Here is a 19,233-nt window from a genome sequence, read left to right as displayed (position 1 = left end):
ATGAATAGGAGTTTAGCCATAAATATGTGATCCAAGTTTTCAGATTCAAAAATTGTGGACAACAATCTGAAATGATTTTTACAGGGTTGGCCGTGCCTGATTTAAATAGTTCGTTTCGCACATCCATCTGCTGGGTTGCATCAATACAACAAGAGCCTTATAAACCTGAATTGGCGGGCGGAGGGAGGTCAGAGAAACTAAAATCTGAAATCGACCCTGCTGTTTTTACGGGCTGGTGGGGCGGCGGCTGCTTCCACCAGTCACTGCTTCTACTTTCGGTGACACGCCTTCTTCCCGCTCCTCTGTTGCTAAAGGTTCGTTCGAGGATTTAGCCCCACCTCTTTCCCCGGCCTGCTGCTGATGAATGGTGGGCATCTTGAGTACACACAGGCAGGTTTGCCAATGAGAGGCTGGAAACGCCTGACTTCACGCGAACATGTCGGCCAATGGGAGAGCTCGGGAGCCAGACGCCGCCAAGCTTGTGCGGGGGAGAGAGGAGCGAAAGCCAGTCTGACAGAGGCGACTGTTGGGGCTGCTGTGGAAGGGGCGAGGGGGTAGGCTGTGTCGTAGCAGCCGGCGCGGACGGCGTTGCTGAGTCTGGTGAGAGCCGTCGTACGTGGGGGTGGGGAGGAATGTAGGAACCGCCTTATCCATTCTCTGGTCTCTCCTTTTTTTCAGCGCTAAGGTTGTCACGCTTGTCCTCTCTTTCCCCACAGGAACCGGCGTCTGTGTTTTGGAGACCGCCGTTACCTGTGATAGGCCCAGTCCCTTTCCTAGTGGTCTTTTGGCTGGGAGATGAGGAAAGGTGGGTTATGCTGTGCTCCAACGCCGGCCTTACCCGTTGTTTGGAAGTCTCCACAGTTTTCTACTGCTATGAGGGGAGCTTATCTCCTTCACTTCCGCGATCCCTCCTCTTCCTCCAGCCTTGCGAAAGTGCTTCCCCTGGCCGGTTGGGGGTGCGCTCTTCCACCCCGTTATCTTGTTTATCTCGCCTGCCGTTCTTCCTTCTGCCCGGTCCTTCTTCTGTTCGTCGTCTTCAGGGGATTGTTTACTCCACACGCACACGCCCCTCCAAACCCGAAGTCCTGGGTACGTGTTTGGCTTAACGAGGCCTTGGACGTAGTGCTGCCCGTCTCCATAACGGGAGCCTTGGGCACCATTGCTGCTAGTTGGAAAGTGCGCATACAGGTCTTTGTGTCTCTCTGCCTCCCCCCTCCCCCACCCGGTAAACAAATGGTCCAAACTAGATTATTTCTTAGAGGCTTGTAATTCCGAAGGGCCGGGATGGAAGTGCGCTGCTGCAGATAACTTGATTAAATGAAGAACGTTGCAATCCATGAATAAATGTTTTTAAACTTCTGTACTTACAGGTTGCTGAGCTTCCTCTTCCCCTACATACACACACACACTGTGTGTAAGGCTTGTTGCACCCAGTTTGGGACTTTATGGTTTTTGTTTATCAGACTTCACACAAACTTCCTTTATTTTGCTTTGTGCCAACTTGCAACGGAAGTTGGTGTAATATAGGCTATTGCCTTAACTATTTAGAGCCCAATTCCAAATATGTCTACTAGGGATATATTCCTCAGAGTTCAGTGTGGCCTAACTGTAGGATGGCAGTGTACGTACCAGTGTTTTATTTGGAAATAAATCCCATTGATTTCAGTGAGGCTCCCAGGTGAGTGTACATCAGATTGTTGGTTTCACCAAAATATTTATTCATTTAAAGAATTTGTAAACTGCTCCTTACAGGGCTGTGGAGTCTGTACACCAAACCTTCGACTCTGACTCCTCTGTTTTTCTACTGTCCAACTCTGACTCTACCCAAAATTGCTTCCGACTCCACAGCCCTGGAAAGCGCTGTAAATGTCTTTTTAAATTGGAAGCTCTCATAGGAGCATTTTTATCACTGCCTGAATATGCGCTGATCTTGGTATCACAGCATTTGTCTTCATTTGGGTCCTGTGTCATACACTGACACACAAAATGTTTTCCATCCTGAGTTATGGTGAAAAGCTCAAATACAGCTGACTTCATGGGAAGCTTCTTTGACATTGTGAATTTATATTTTAAAAAAATTGTCAATCAAAATTTATTTTGAAGTCGGAGTCGGTACATTTCTACCAACTCCACCCAAAATTGCTTCCGACTCCACAGCCCTGGCTCATTATCCAAAAAATTTACAAAATACAAAGTTAAAGTAATAAATATACATTAAATCGACTTGTAAACCCCCATAAACAATAATTTATAATGATACCCTGAAAAATCCTCATTGAACAAAAAAAGTCTTAAGGAGGTACCTGAAAGAACAAATTGTTGGCACTATCCTGATTTCAAGGGGGTCTATATTCCAAAGACTAGGGGAGAACAATTGTTCTCCTTTCTTTGGCTACAATTAATCCTGGACTGTGTTTCCTAAAGAAGTATCTTGATTTCTCAATTCTTGCATGTGGTGCTAAACGTTTCTTGCATTCTTCTCTCCCAGTCTCCTCTTTTCAGCAGGGTGGGGTGCAGTTTTCTTGAGCTGTGCACAGTGATCTGTAGATTGGAGCAGAGTGGTGTTAAACTTCAAGCAGGACCACTTCCTGTTCCCCAAAACTGCACTTTTTCTTGAAGTAGTAAAGTGTCTTGTGTTAAAAATTGAAAGTAATAAATTCTAATTCCACTCTAGGTAGGAGATAGTTAAACGTGTTGGTAGGATGATGATTAGGGCACTCAGAAACGTTCTTGTGCCCCAGATTTGCCCACCATGTGTTACAATACCAGGCAGATGGCCCTGCTTGTTATCTTGCACCTCAGTTTTATTCTGTCTTGAAAGCTGTGTGATAGCAATTGAATGGAGGAAAAAGAATGAAGCATTGAAATCAACTTCAAGACTTCTTTTGTATGAAAAAAGAAGAGGTCATAACAGATGGTGGGGTCACATTGGTTGGTTTCTTGAACTGTTATACTGTAATCTATTTGTAAGAATGGAAGGGTGTCAATTATTCCTATTGACTAAAGAGATCACTGATAAAGATAACTGAGTTTTATTGAAAATAAAACAGCCGATATCATAATGCCATTGTATAAATCTATGGTGCGGCTGCAGTTGGAATACTGTGTACAGTTCTGGTCGCCTCATCTCAAAAAGGATAGTATAGAGTTGGAAAAGGTTCAGGAGAGGGCAGCCAGAATGATCAAGGGGATGGAGTAGCTCCCTTATGAGGAAAGGTTGCAGCATTTGGGGCTTTTTAGTTTAAAAATGGCGGGACAGAGGAAACATGATAGAATTGTATAAAATTATGCATGGCATTGAGAAAGTGGATAAAGAAAAGTTTTTCTCATAATACTAGAACTCGTGGACATTCAAAGAAGCTGAATGTTGGAAGATTCAGGACAGACAAAAGGAAGTACTTTTTTACTCAGACAATAATAATTATTATTTATTAGTTAGTCCAAAGACCATTACAGCAAAGGTTGGGTACAAAACATTAAAACGTTAAAACATACATATAAATAAAATCATAAAGTTATGTAAATATAATTAAAACAAGTATCTTAATCAGGACTATACAAAAAAGCAATTGACCAGAGAATGGCGTAGCCTTTTAGTGCAATAACCAAACCTTTATAGGCTCTGGACTGGGGCTTACTAGAATATTCTGGCTCTTTTGTAACTTTAATTAATTAGTTTAATATTGCGGAGCAACCATACATGGTCTGTTCTAGGTTCAAGAATTTAGAGACTTGGACCATGATTGCTTTTTCAGCACCCTCTAAGAGGGCAAACAAAAGAGCCTCCACAGAACAACCCGGAAAGGATTTCAAAATGGGGTTTAAAAGATCTTTTCTAGCCCATTGTAGTACCTACAGTTAAATAGGACATGTGAGACAGACTCGACCTCAGTCTTGTCGCGTGGACAGTATCTGAGATTTCTCAGGATTTTTTCATGTCTGCCCTGCAGAAGATTAGAAGGTAGGGCATTGAATTGGGCCAAGGAAAATGCCCTTCTGTACTTGGGTACAGACAGACAGCTTAGATAACTCATCCCATCTTTGCAGGGGAGTCCTGGGAGTCCCAATGAACGGGGTGAACAAGGACCTGAAGCAGCTGCCAGAAGCTCTTGATTGTCTATATCAATTAGCCGCTGTTTGACAATCGCCTTGGCCCTACCAAGCTCCATAGAAAGCAACTCAGCGGATGAGAGACCCACCAATGCAACTTTATCTTGAACAATCTTGGTCCAGGATGACTTAATAGGGTTTCTCATCATCTGATAGGTGAATGAATCTTGAGAGGGCATAAGACAGCACCGTAGCCAGAATTGGATGACATTTGTCCAAGCTAGACAGTTTATGGAGTTAAGGCCAGCCTCCAAAGTAAGGGTGGCTCCAGCGACACATCTAGGGACACCAAAAATAGATCTAAGAAAGGTGGCATAGATTCCTCCCAATGAGCCTTTGAAAAAGGGGTATCAAATTGGGGCCCCATAGAGTATCATCGGAACTATTTTAATTTTTAAAACACGTGATGCAGCTGGCACGAATTTCCTGCCCTTAGTGAAAAAGAATCGGGTCAGTGCACCCAGATTTTTCTTAGCCTTAACATATTTAGCTTGGATTCTCCAAGTGGCTGTTTCTTGAAACCAAATCCCCAAGTACTTATAAGAGTTGACTTGTTCAATTCGGACTGATCCCATAGACCATGAGAATCTGGCCTTCCTCCTGGAGAAAACTATTACATTGGATTTAGAATGGTTAATTATGAGGTGGTTGGCTTCGCAGTATTCCGCAAAACCATTTAATAGTCTTTTGAGGCCCAGCTGGGTTTGGGAGATTAAAACCGCGTCATCTGCGTACAGCAAGATGGATACTTTGGTAGACCCAAGCTTGGGTGGATGGGATTGTAACATTCTCATGGCAGGAGGGAGGTCAGCCAAGTATAAGTTGAATAAGGAGGGGGCAAGAACACACCCCTGTCTGACACCTTGTGAAGAGTGGATCTCTCTCGAGAGATGGCCTCGATAGCTGCAACATACTTGTATGGAAGTATTACAATACAATGCATGGATCAGGAACAAAAGTCTCTTCTCTATGAGCAGCGAGTCTAGCTTGCTCCAAAGTCAATCATGAAGGATGGAATCAAAGGCTGATTTAATAAATAAATAAATAAAATTTTATTTCTAAGTCGCCTATCTGGCGGAATTAACGGCCACTCTAGGCGGCGTACATAAAAATTAAAATACAACATATAAGTACAATTATAACATCAGTCTCTAATTAATCAACCCTCCCCACACATCTTTACAAAATAAAACCAGATTACCCAGGAGTCTCGTAGGCCCGCCTAAACAGCCAAGTTTTCAATCCTCGGCGGAAACCTACCAGGGAGGGGCATGGCAAAGGTCATATGGCGGAGAATTCCAGAGGGTGGGGGCCACAATCGAGAATTCCCTCTCTCTGGTCCGCACCAGCCTAGCTGTTTTAACTGGTGGGACCGAGAGAAGGTCTTGTGAGGCTGATCTCGTCTGGCGGTATATTTGGTGATGCTGGAGGTGTTCCTTTAGATAAACTGGACCGAAACCGTGTAGGGCTTTAAAGGTTAACACCAACACCTTGAATTGGGCCCGGTAAACAACTGGTAGCCAGTGCAGATCTTCTAGCACTGGAGTGATATGATCACGGCAGCGGCTGTTCTTAATCAAACGTGCCGCCGCATTCTGTACCAGCTGTAGTTTCTGGACCGTCTTCAAGGGTAACCCAACGTAGAGCGCATTACAGTAGTCTAAGCGAGAGGAGACCAGGGCATGGACCACCCGTGGGAGCAGATGGACAGGAAGGTAGGGTCACAGCCTCTGTATCAGATGTAATTGATACCAAGCTGCCCGGCTCACTGCCAAAACCTGAGCCTCCATGGACAGCTGGGAGTCAAGAATGACCCCGAGGCTGCGAACCTGGTCCTTCAGGGGCAATCTTACCCCATTCAACACCAGGTCAATATCTCCTAACCTTCTCTTGTCTCCCACAAGCAGTACCTCAGTCTTGTCGGGGTTCAGTTTCAGCCTATTACCTCCCATCCATTCACTTACAGACTCCAGGCACTTAGAAATAGTATCCACAGCCAACTCTGGTGAGGACTTAAATGAGAGATAGAGCTGAGTGTCATCTGCGTATTGGTGACACTGCAGCCCAAATCTCCTGATGATGGCCCCCAGCGGCTTTACATAGATGTTAAATAGCATGGGAGAGAGGATAGAACCCTGTGGCACACCACAATTGAGAGGCCAAGGGTCTGAAACCTCATCTCCCAATGCCACCCGTTGGTGCCTGTCTGAGAGATAGGAACGAAACCACCGTAAAACCGTGCCTCCTATTCCTATTCCCTCCAGGCGATCCAAGAGGATACCATGGTCAATGGTATCAAAGGCCGCTGAGAGATCCAGGAGGACGAGGAATGAATGTTCTCCCCTATCCAACGCCCTCCTCAAATCATCCACCAGAGCGACCAAGGCTGTCTCAGTTCCATGTCCAGTCCTGAAGCCCGATTGGAATGGATCTAAATAATCTGTTTCCTCCAAGTGTGTCTGTAACTGTTTGGCCACCACTCGCTCGATCACCTTGCCCAAAAATGGTAGATTAGAGACTGGGCGAAAGTTGTTCAACTCTTGGGGATCCAAGGAGGACTTTTTCAGAATGGGCTTTATTACCGCCTCCTTGAGGGCTAATGGCAGTGCACCCTCTTCCAAGGAAGCATTTACCACTGCCTTGATCCCTTCGCTCAGTCTCTCTTTGCAGCCCACAATGAGCCACGTAGGGCAAGGGTCAAACAGACAGGTGGTCGGCCTCACAGTAGAGAGCACCTTGTCCACTTCCTCAGAGGGAAGAGGCTGAAACCGATCCCACCGGACCAGAATGCAACTGGCCATCTCTGGCCCACTTCCTGTATCCACAGTGTACGGAATCGTGCTCTTCAGGCGCTCGATTTTATCAGCAAAGTGTTTGGCAAATGCGCCACAGGAGGCTTTAGAATGCTCCATGGGTTCCTGCGCAACTGGACCGACCAGGCTTCGGACCACTTGGAACAACCTCCTGGGACAACACTCTGCGGATGCAATAGAGGCAGCAAAGAAATCCCTCTTTGTTGCCTTTGTTGCCACTTGGTAGGCAGCTATTGCTGCCCTAACCAGTGTCCGATCGTCTTCAGAGCGAGATTTCCACCACTGGCACTCTAGTCGTCTCACCTCCTGCCTCAGACCCCATAAGCGTGGTGTATACCAGGGTGCAATCTGAGTTCTGTTCAGGGGGAGAGGACATTTCGGAGCCACACGGTCTATTGCCCCGGTGATCTTCCTATTCCACTCTGCCACCAGAGTTTCGACCGGGTGACCTTCTGACGGCTCCAAGTCTCCCAGCGCATTCAGGAATCCCTTTGGCTCCATCAGGCGTCTTGGACGGACCATCCTAATAGGTCCCTTTCCCCTGCGGAGGGTGTGCGGCAATGAGAGGTTCATGTTCACCAAATAGTGATCTGACCATGACACGGGGTTCGAAGAAACAGCCCCCATTTTCAAGTCTATAAAAGCTGTGGAAAGTTTGCCACCTCGTGATTTGGAGTATTTTTGTGCTAAATGAGCCAGTACCAGGCAGTGATCGAGGGTGGAGCTTCCCGACTTCTTTACTCAGTGCATAGTTAAACTATGGAATTTGCTCCCACAAGATGCAGTAATGGCCATCAGCTTGGATGGCTTTAAAAGAAGATTAGACAAATTCATGGAGGACAGGGCCATCAATGGCTACTAGCCAGGATGGCTGTGCTCTGCCACCCTAGTCAGAGGCAGTATGCTTCTGAAAACCAGTTGCCGGAAGCCTCAGGAGGGGAGAGTGTTCTTGCACTCAGATCCTGCTTGCGGGCTTCCCCCGGCCCCTGGTTGGCCACTGTGAGAACAGGATGCTGGACTAGATGGGCCACTGGCCTGATCCAGAAGGCTCTTCTTATGTTCTAATGAGATTGAGACTTCTTGTATCCCATTTCTTGAAACAATTTATACTCTGGGAATTTTTCTGCAGTTCTGCAAATATCTGCTTTATGGCCTGGTTTGCATGTGTAACTAACCATGAGTTAACCACAGGCTGTCCCACAGATGACATATCAAACCATGGTTTACGTTTTAAAAGCTTGGCTGATTTTCCAGATGCTCTTACTTTGTGCCTTTGTAGCTTAATAAGCACCTGAGGGGGAGTGATAAAAATAACCATGGTTAAGAAAGGGTGCCAGGTTTGGTCTTAATGCCAAACCATAATTAAAACAAATCAAGATTTGTCAAGGTAAGCCAACAACAAACTATGGTGTCGCATTGTGGTTTGTTGACAGTAAAAAAACCCATGACTTCTTAAAACAGTTTAGGATTACATACAAGTCAGTCTATTATCTCTTCTCTCTACATGGATTAAAATCTCTTGGCACTTGCGGTTTTTCATGATGGATCATTGTGACTGTTTAAAGGCCTTTAAAATGTCGGAGTCAGTAGTAAAGCAAATTTCATAATGAAATTTCTAGAAGCTAATAGCAGAAACTGGTCCTTTGTCTGTTAGCCCTTTCAGGGCCAGCACCAAAGGGCAGCAGGTTAGGCCCTGACCAAGGGCCCTGCGGCCTACACCTAGTTAGGATGGGGGAGTAGCGCTCCCCTTCCGCGATCCGCAGCAGGCTTCCTGCTGCGGATCACAGAGGGAGCTTTCAGGCCGTTCACTCGCTCTGCCTACCTTTCTCCTGTCTTCTGAGGTTGCGTGCGCAGGGTTGCCATCAACCAAGATGGCGGCTGATGCTCTTACAGTCATCTTGGTTTATGGCAGGCATGTGCGTGCACATAGCATACCGTACATGCATGCCGTCAACCAAAACGGCGGCGGGGGACTTCCCAGGAGGATCCCTCCGCCTGTGCTGCCTCTGAGACGGGCTCCCGTCTTGGATGAAACTTATCCAGTTTTAAATTCAGTCAGAAGGGTTTTTTCTGACTGGGGATGATTTCTTCCGGATAAGGAAGAAGCGTGAGATCTGCCACATAGTTTTGTTTTGATTGTTGGAGCCTGGAATTCATCAGAATTGTCTGTCTTCCAGCAGTTCAGACAGAGCGAGGATTTTATGCTAGCTCAGCTGGATAAGTGACCCGTTTTTTTTTAACGGACTAGCAGGCAAACCTCCTGTCTACATTTATCATTTTCTTATCTATATAGCTAAAGAGATTTGTCAAAGTAACAGCAATTAAGATAACCTAGATGAGGTAAGACTTTCCTTCTTTATTTACGGAACTAAGGGGGAAGAAAATATAAATAGCTTATCTTTTTTTTTTTATTATTGCAAAAAGCTGACATGGAAAATTGCGTTTTAAAGATTACAACGGATGAGAGCTTTCTGATTGGGAGAGATAAGAAATCTTTTTGATTTACAAGACTTTTGTGTAATATATATAAGGGACTATTTTTTCTGATCTACTTTTTTTTGTTGTTGACGAATCTGCTCATTCTCTCTGCTACTAGTTATTTGAACGCTGTGAACTAAAAGCTGTTTTTGCACTTCTGGACATTTAAGAGATAAGGACTGTCTAGCATGTGACGTTAGTTAGTTGGAAAGATTAACTCCTTTGTAACTGGATAAAGAAATAAACTGCTCTTTGCTTGGGACATTGAAAATTGAAGGAGTTTTGTTCTTTTGGTTTTAAGAATGGCAATTAAGAAAATCATGGATGTACAAGAAGGGACTTTATTTCTAGACATGCTTCAGAAAATAATGGATGGGATTAACTCAATAAAACAAGAACTGAGAAATAATAGACAAGCGTGGAGAACTGAATTTCATGAAATGAGACAGGAGCTGAAAGAAACTCAGGATTCTATGAGAAAGGAGAATAAAGATAGATCTGGAAAACAAAAAAAGGATGAAAGAGAAATTAAAGGCAAGGTTCAATCTATGGAGATTGGCTTAAATATGGACATGAAAAAAGATTTGGATTTCCTGGTTGTGACGGATCCTGGAGATAAATATTACAGTTTGGAATACAGCGCTGTCTCTGAAGGAATTGAAGAGATTGGAGATAAAGATATTATCGGTTCAAAAAAATTCCTGGACTGGAAGGATTTGATGGAACTTGAAATGGAGAAAGTTAATAGAATTAATCCCTGCTTTGTGTCAATGGAAAAACCTTCAAGAAATGTACTAGTGTATCATGTGGAAAAGAGGAGCAGAGATGCGGCTTTGAAACAATACTTCAGTGTTACGTTTGGATTTGATGGTAAGAAAATATCTGCGATGGAGGAAATTCCTATCAGACTTTTATTATATGACTATGACAGCAAGATTTTTGGGTGCGTAAAGATGGAAGATGGACCCAATATGGATAATGACAGAAGAGCGATTTGAAACTACTGGACTCAGTAGATTTGATGAGTTGGATTAATTGACATGTTTATTTAGAAAAAAAAATTGATTGACATATATCTCAAGGATTGGAAACTTCTCTTTGACTTTTTGTGGAAGATTAAAATGATATGATGTTAATGAGATTTGAAACCAACTAAGATAACCGCTGGAGGAAGGTGATTTTATAATCTATTAAGAGATAGGTTTGTTATATATTATAGATTTATAGCTGAACTATGACAAATCGGAAGTCAATATTTTTATATATATGTATTTTTTTTGTATTGTATTAGTTATTGATTTGTGTTGTTTTCTTTTTGTATTATTTTGGTTTTGAAAATAAGAATAAAAATTAATTGAAAAAAAAAAACGGCGGCGGGGACATCAACCCCTTAGAGAAGCCTCCGCTGCCATCTTGGTTGATGGCAGCCCTGCGAATGTGGCAACAGGAAACAGAGGTAGGTGGAACAAGCAGGAGCCGCACATCTGAGGCAGGCTGGTGCCAGCCCTGGGCCCTTTAAACTTAATCAGCAGAAGAAGCAGTTCTTGGATACTGCTCTGGAAGATATAGATACATGTATGTGATGGCTCTCCACCTATGGTAGTCTCTTTCCCAAGATCTGTGTTGGGCTCCCATCTGGACTTTTTAGGCAAGCCCTAAAGACTTTTGTTTTCCAGGCTGCTTCTTGTTCAGATAAGCAGGGTGGGTTGGTTGTGATAAATTATATGTGCTCATGTTTGTTATGTGTTACCTTATTTATTGATTTTCCCACTTCAGGAAGGTAGGTGATCTTAAAAAGCAGATTTTCCCGCTATTATTCCCACTTTGGGAAAGTCATTGATCCTGAAAAGCAGTATGAAAATGTATCTAGATAAAATACATATGTATACACATGGTGCAAAATGTTATACACTGGGTTTATAAATAAGCCTTTAAAATTTCTTTAATAGCCTGCTAAGATGCTAGTAGTCTGCATTTCAGTGCTTGCCACAGAGGAGGTAAGGTTTCTGTTCAGCACTGATGCGGAAACACAGGCTGCAACCTAATAAAAATGTGCCTTCTACCAAGCAGATTGGCAGAGAAGGGATGGAGTGACCTGTCCCTTCTCCCATACATTGGCTTGCATGAAATTCCATGCACTCACCTACATGCAATTCTTGATTGCCTATGATAAGGGTGGGAAACAGAATCTGGCCAGTAGGCCACATCCTAACCCCCATGGGCCATTTTGACAGGCTGCTTTGGGGCTTACTGTACGTGCCAATAGCTGTTTGGCACTTACAGGAAACCCCATGGGATCAGCTGTGCTAGGAAGTTCCCGATGGGTAACTTCATAGTGAAGCCTAAGTTTGCTGTCACCAAAGATCAGCTGATTGCACTGATAGTAAGCCTTTGTCAAGGAACAATCAGGAGATCTTTAAGGCTCCTGATTGTTCCTTGTCAGCAGCATTTCTACCTGCTCCACATATGATGTGAATTTGAGGCAGGTGGCTGTAGTTTGGGGAAAATGGCTTTGTGGGCTACATTGGGACCTGAATCTAAGTGAGTCAGCTGGCCAGAGGTTCCTCACCCTGGCCTATGACTGCCAGCTGAGTTATTAAATGCAAGACTGATTTTGCTCTGCAGTTTATGTCTATACACACACACACACACTAATATTTTGCTGTTCTCATTTTTCCAGGGTATGAACTTTTAGTTTCTGCTAAGATGATGAAAGACAGTTATGATGGCTGCATTCACTTATGAAGGTAAGTTGTGTCTGTTGGGGATATGTACCAACCGCAAGATTCAGTTTGGACTGTGATTCAGTGCTTTGGAAAACTGCTCTTTTCTGTTCAAAGTGTTTCAGGTGCTCTCTGATTAGACTTGATGTCTGGATCTGAATTGTGATTCGTAAACCTGAAGGTTTCTCCTCCTCCCCCCTCCCACTCTTCATTATCATCAGAAAATCAAATAGTTATTATTTTTTATTTTGACAGAAATGGATGACATTTACAGGCATGGTTCTCTGTTCAGAGTGGATAAAGCCTGCCAATTTACAGGCAGATAGGTCCAGGGTTTGTGCTGTGCACCTTTAGCATTTGATTTTTTAAAAAGAAAATAAGCCATCTATGACTTTTTAAATTTTACCGGCAGAATTGGATGAACTTTTCAAGCTTGTGAGTCTGAGGGGATGAATCCTGCCAAATTTCAGAACAATAGCTGTGTTTTCTTGCAAGGGTAGCCTTTCCTGTTTTGAGGTGGTAAAAAAAGGATTAATCTTCCCTAGTTTTTTGTGGACAATTGTTATGATATAGCTGGCATGAAAGAGGAGCCTTTCAGGGAGGAAAGCCCACTAAATTGCAGGGGGGTGTACTGGGCATCTTTTAAGTTGATTGGGTTGGGGGAGAAGTGTTGTGGGTGATCTGGGTTGGTTCTGAAATTTCTGTCTCATGGACGCACACTTAACCTATCCTATATCCTCCATTGTTGCCTGCCAAACTGCTGCTTCTGTTTTGCAGAGGAACAGCCTTGAGAGTGAGTGGGGGACTTCTCACTCTGCCTTGTGCTGCATTCCTCTTGCCCTTTCAGCCTGACTTCTTTGATTGTACCTCTTCCCAGAGCAAGAGAAACTGGTGCTGCCTGCACAGGTGCGTTCTAAGGCTCTCGGTAGTATAGTGTCCCATAAACTTCCAAGCCTTGCTCAGTTGCTTCCTGCAGTGCAGGCAGATGGCATAGCAGGATCTGCTGCCACTTCAAAGTGATCCCAGACCATGCTCTACCAGTTCAATAGGAATTTCTTGTCTTCATTCTGGAGGACTTTCACAGGACATGCAGGGTGGGTGGGTATCAGAGGAAGGAATCTCTTTATTTAAGAAATGTCTATGCCACCTTACACAAATAAAATTCTTCTTCCCAAGGTGATTCATATAAAATACAATAGCTAACATTTTAAAAAATCTCACCCCATACGTGTCTGTTTATTTTTATATGATTTTGGTGTATGTACTTTGAGCTGAGAAGAAGTTATAATTTGAACTTGTCTGACTGCTCCTTTCATTCATAGCCTATTTGTGGTTACAGAGGTTTTGCTGTTATAAAGAATGAACTGGCAGGGATCTCATATTGTAGATTAGCTGAGGAGTACATGGACCATAATTGTACATGGCTTGATCAGAAGGAATTGATTTATGTCACATTGCGATCTGGAATTTTCAGCATTTTCTGGCTGGCTGGAAAAGAAGGATTCTGCTACACCTTTAGTGGGGAGAGGTCAAGTTTCCCTTTCATCTCAGTGTGCTTGGAAGGTTCTTTATAATATTTACAAGAGAATATTGTGGCACTTCAAAAGACTGACAAATGCATTTGTATGAAGCATTATCCTGAGTCACCAGTATATATACATATGGTGTGTGGGGGAACAGTTGCCCCTCAGAAATTAGATATAAACTGACCATATTAGGGTTTTAGTGTATGTTAAAAATGTAACTCCTCTGTTATTCAGGCCTTTCCCAAATCATTAATATTGATCTTTCACATTCCACCATTTATCTGTTGTGGATACTACATTTTTAAAGTTTGAGTTTTATTGTTGAACCATTGGATATTTTTTATAAAGTAGTATACACTTTTTTTACAATGTGAACAATGAGGTCAGAGGGAAATGAAATGTAAGCAGTACAGAGACGGAGATTAACAGTGATCATTCACAACAGATTTATTGATAACCCAGAAATTCTAACATTGAAAAACCAATTAGTGCAATCAATGTGATCAGAATTCATTGTTTGGAGAGAGAGCGCTTAACCTTTTGATGAATTGTAATTCAATGGTTTCCTGTTGCAGTCTTCCTTTCAAGGAGCCACTTAAAGATTAGTTACAGAAAGATCTTTCATGTTTGGAATTAACTTGCAGGTTAGAGAGTCTTGACATTTAATTTATAAGGTCTTGTGGGAATCTTTCTTACTTTCTGTACTTCATAGGTTTAAAATATTTAACATCTGAGTAAATAGAGATTTATATTACTGATGTACAGTAGTAATTCAAATAATGATATTTGACTTTGTAAGTTGAAATAAACAGCAGGCCACGAAACACAACACATGCCATTAGCATATTGAAACTTAAAATAAATGAAAAGAATAAAGGATGGAGGCATACATGTTCTTCAACATTTTTTGGATTTAGCTGTGTTTTATTGATAATTATCTACAATGCTAACAGTTTTGTGATTAAGTGATTATACATCTTTCTAAATAAAAAATAAGTGTGTGAGAGGGAGAGCGTCATGTGTGCATATAGAATATTTTTTATATTTCTGCCACAGCATGTTCAATTTAGAAGACGTTTGTCTCTTTGAAAATTAGAATTGCTATAGCAGGAAAAATAAAGTAAGCTCCTGTTGCACATGCATTGCTTTTTTACATGCTAGCATCACTACTTTGAATTTTAACCAACATATTTCAAGAAGGGTCTCTCTTTTTTCATTTTCTAAAAAAAAAAACCCTTGTGGAACTGGGAAGTTTATTGGGGAAATGAATATATATTATACAGGAGAACATCTTACCGGAGCATCTTGATTTTCTAGATATCCACTTCTTAATGGATTGCTTCTGCATTTGATTTCTCATGTCTGGCACCATCTCAGTTTTCATCTGAATGGTAACAAAGACTGTATAGTCTTGGTATTGCACTAAGGGGCATGGAATAAAATCAGTAATTTTATACTTGCTAAGATCACATGTCAAAATTACATACTGAAAGTACAAGCCTTAGGTAGGTTTGATGGAACAAAAAGGGGTTTTGCAAGCCCCAAAAGCAATACATCTACCTAATATCTATGGGCAGGGAGTTCCAAAGTGTAGCTGCTGCCATGGTAAAGGATTGATTTCTTGCAACTGTGGAATGGACATTATGTGGCACTTGTAAAAGTGCCAGTTCCACAGATCTAAGTGGTTGAATGAGCATATAGGGGATGAGGCAATCCTGCAAGTAAATTGGTTTCACACTGTTTATATACCAATATTAGCATCTTGAATTTGGCTCAGTAACCAATCAGCAGCCAGTGTAGATCTGTTAGCAAGAGTGATAGGATCTAGGACTATAGATATAGATAGGACTATATGCTGATAGGATCACTCGTGTCAGCAATCATGCTACAGCATTCTGCACTGATGGCAGCCTTCAGACCAAATGCGAAGGAAACTGCATGGAGTGTTGTAGTAATCCAGCCTTGAAATGACTAGTGCATGTAATCAAGCTATCCCAATCCAGGAATGACCACAGCTGTCACACCAACCCAAGCTAATAAAAGGTGCTCCTAGTCTCCAAGTCAACTTAGACTCAGAAGCACTCACAGACTGCGAACCTGCTCTTTCTGTGGGAGTGCAACCCCATCCAGGGCAGGCAACTAGCCAATTTCTCAGACAGCAACAAAACTTTAAGATTGGATTCCAGTCCCTCACACAGTGAAGTTATAATCCTTACTTTCTGCAATAAGCAATGTGCAATAATGGGTAGTTTTAAGCAATGACCTTTGCCACTGGAAGCTACTTGTGCTCCTTTCCCAAGATGCCTGCAGTTCTAGCAGGAGGCCAGTAGGAAAAGCTTTGTTGTGATGTTACGTTTGGCCCTGGCAACTACAAGGAGCAAACAATCCTCATTCCTGCTGTTAACTAATAAATTATATTATAAATAAATTATACTGAAATAAAATGGTAACCTTCCACCTATGCAATGACATCCACATAGGAATATTTGATCAGTTGACCAGCGTTTCAGTCACATAGCTAATTTCTGAAATGAAACTTTCTAGCAAAAAGTACTATATACTTGATTCAGTTGAAGTAAACTCAAATTTTATTACTCCATTTACAGATTTCTCTCTGTCTCTCTCTCTCTCACACACACACACACATATGACCGTAATTGTGATTAACAACAGGTTTTTATTGTATTAACAAAATGATTCAGCTTCCGCCTTCATCAGCTACTAACATACAAGTGCTGTTACCAAGGTGGCAGTTATAGAGCTTTGAGGATGGAATGCTCAGAGGGGCTTCATTTGCAGAAGCTAAGTGATGCTGGTACTGTCCTCCAGGTTCAGGCCATGTGGTGCCGATGTGTCCAGAGAGTAAATCCAAAAGTTCTCCCTTGTGGTCAATGCTGCTGGATCTGCCGGCATCTCTATCGCTGTAATGGAAAAGTCCAACAGGCTATGGCCCTCTATGTGAAATTGCTTTGCAACTGGTTGCTCCACTTTTTTTGTTAAAGATTGCCGACTTCATAAACCAGATTCTTAGTTCAGGGGGAGTGCAAGTTTTAAATGGTTTGTAAATAGTACTGGAATATATATATTCCAGTACTATTTACAAACCATTTAAAACTTGCACTCCCCCTGAACTAAGAATCTGGTTTGGAGCTTGGTAGTCTCTGGTGTGAAGTGATTGCTACAATGTGTCGTATGGGGCTGTCCCTGAAGACTATCCAGAAATGTGAGCTGGTGCAGATTTCAGCAGTGAGGTTGCTAACAGCGACTGAACTAATGTCCAGACTATATGCTGGTACTTGTTTGCACTGGTTACCAGTGCATTTCCAGGCCCAAATCAAGTACTCGTATACGAAGCCTTATATGACTTGGAATCTTGAGGGATTTTCTCCCCTCATATGAGCCTATCCAGCCCCTAAGATCATCTGTGGAGGCCCTCTTCCAAGTGCAGCCTCTTGCTGAAATTCAGACGACGGTGACAAGGGAGTGGGCCTTCTTAGAGCCAGCCCCCTCCCCCGCTAATAGAATGTTCTCCTCATCTGGCATCCACTGTGCAATCTTTTCAGCAACAGGTGAAATTTGTTTTCCCCTAAGTTTTTTTTAATAATTTTAACACTAGTAACAGTGTTAACATATTTTCTCATCTGGTGATTTTAATGTTTATTGGGGGGGGTTTCTGAATGAAGGATTTTGTTTTATTCCTACTGGTGTATAAACTGGTTGTTTTTATGATAGGTGAATTTTTATATGTTACAATATTGTGTTTGTGATACTGTATGTTTTAAGTGACCTAGAAGCTTTTCTGTAGGTGATGCATAAATCTAATTTATTAGCTTAAAACATCAAAAGCTGTTACTAGTGTTAAAATCACTAAAAAGCTTGAGATTAGTGCTTTTGTTCATTAGAAATGTGTTAACTTTCAGGATTTATTTTTGTCGATGGAAGTTATAAATGATCAGGTTTTTGATTAGAAAAATAACTGGTTAGTAGTCTTTTTATAGTCTTGTATATGGAATTGAAAGCTTATATACACAAAGCTGAATTGTGTTACTTCTCAAATAAGATTGTGGTAGTCTGATTTTTAGGGGCCTATATTTGAGTAAGATCAATAATTGTATGCATTCCTAGGAAGAGGAGTATCTGAGCTGCTGGTGGTCATTGAGAGGGTTATGGCGCAGCAATTGCAAGTACTCTTGGATGAAACAGATTACCTTGACCCATTCCAGTCTGGGTTCAGGCATGGTTATGGGACTGAGTAGGCCTTGGTTGCCCTGATGTGATGACCTTTATTGGGAGAAGGACAGGGGGAGTGCAAACCTGTTATAATTACTTGATCTCTCAGGGGCTTTTGATTCCATTCACCATGGTATCTTTCTGGGCTGACTTTGTGAGATGGATATTGAAGGCACTGTTTTACAGTGCTTCCAATCCTATCTCCAGGGTCATTTTCAGGGAATAGCATTGGGTGATTGTTTTTCGGCCTCCTGGCAGTTGTACTGTGGGGTGCCGCAGGGTGCCATTTTGTCCCTCATGCTGTTTAACATCTATATGAAGCCCTTGGGAGTGGTCATCAAGAGGTTTCGGGCAAGGTGTCAGCAGTACACTGACGATACCCAGCTCTATTTCTCTGTAACATCTGAATTGGGAGACGCCATGCAAGCCCTGGACCAGTGCCTTGACTCAGTGGCGGGCTGGATGAGGGCCAGTAAACTGAGTCTGAATCCTAGCAAGATGGAGGCGTTGTGAGTTGGTTGTTCCCAAGTTGGGATAATTGGTCATTTGCCTGCTTTGAATGGGGTCGTACTCCCTCTGAAAGAGCAGGTGAGTAGTCTGGGGGTGCTCCTAGATCCATCTTTGTCACTAGAGGCCCAGGTGACCTCAGTGGCTAAGAGTAATGTTTGGAGAGACAACAGGGATAGCCTGACCACTGTTGTCCATGCAGTAGCAACCTCCAGGCTGGATTACCATAATGCGCTCTGTATGGGGCTGCCCTTGAGGTTGTCCCGGAAGCTGCAGCTGGTGCAAAATGCGATGGTGCGACTGCTCACTGGGGCAGGGTATTGCCAACATGTCACCCTACTGCTGAAAGAAATGCACTGGCTGCCCATTAGCTACCAGGCCAAGTTCTAGTTTTGGTGTACAAAGCCCTATACAGCTTGGGGCCAGGATACTGAAAGATCATCCTACCCCTTATATGCCTACTGCACTCTGCAGGTGAGGGCTTCCTGCAAATACTGTTTTAGCAGGAGGTCCATTCCGCACAACATAGGATGCGGACCTTTAGTGTACAGTAGGGCCCCGCTTTACAGCGCTTTGCTTTACAGCGTTCCGCTAATACAGTGGTTGTGAAATGTAGAAAGGCCCCACTTTACAGCGCTTGTTCCACTTTTACGGCGTTTTTTTGCCGCCGGGCACCATTTTGGTGAATGTAAGTCAATGGGATCCGCTTTACAGCAGTTTTCGCTTTACAGCGGGGGTCCGGAACATAACCCTCTGTATAAGCGGGGCCCTACTGTAGTGGCAGCTACCCTTTGGAATTCCTCCCCGTAAATATTAGACAGGCACTATGTCAGTTATCTTTTCAGC

General features: G+C 42.9%; 1 protein-coding gene across 18 annotated transcripts in view; it reads left to right on the top strand.

Moving 5' to 3' along the window:
- The first annotated feature begins 360 nt into the window (after positions 1–360).
- Positions 361–19,233, top strand: part of TFDP2 (transcription factor Dp-2) — a 152,638-nt gene continuing 133,765 nt past the window's right edge. For 7 of the 18 annotated variants that reach the window (XR_009764081.1, XR_009764079.1, XR_009764080.1 and 4 more), the window contains exons 1-2: positions 371–600; positions 12,082–12,148. Coding sequence is in view for 11 of the 18 variants with exons in the window: in XM_061636911.1 (XP_061492895.1) it covers positions 12,124–12,148 (25 nt within the window). In the remaining 7 variants the exon portion in view is untranslated. Of the gene's footprint in view, positions 601–716; positions 806–862; positions 1,090–10,834; positions 10,858–12,081; positions 12,149–19,233 lie in introns of those variants that run through there. The other 11 variants (XM_061636903.1, XM_061636899.1, XM_061636910.1 and 8 more) reach the window with 9 other exon arrangements.

This window comes from Rhineura floridana, chromosome 7 (genome assembly GCF_030035675.1).
Source record: "Rhineura floridana isolate rRhiFlo1 chromosome 7, rRhiFlo1.hap2, whole genome shotgun sequence".
Taxonomy (NCBI): Eukaryota; Metazoa; Chordata; class Lepidosauria; order Squamata; family Rhineuridae; genus Rhineura; species Rhineura floridana.
Note: the sequence above shows the minus strand (reverse complement) of the source record. Positions and strands in the feature narration are given on the sequence as shown.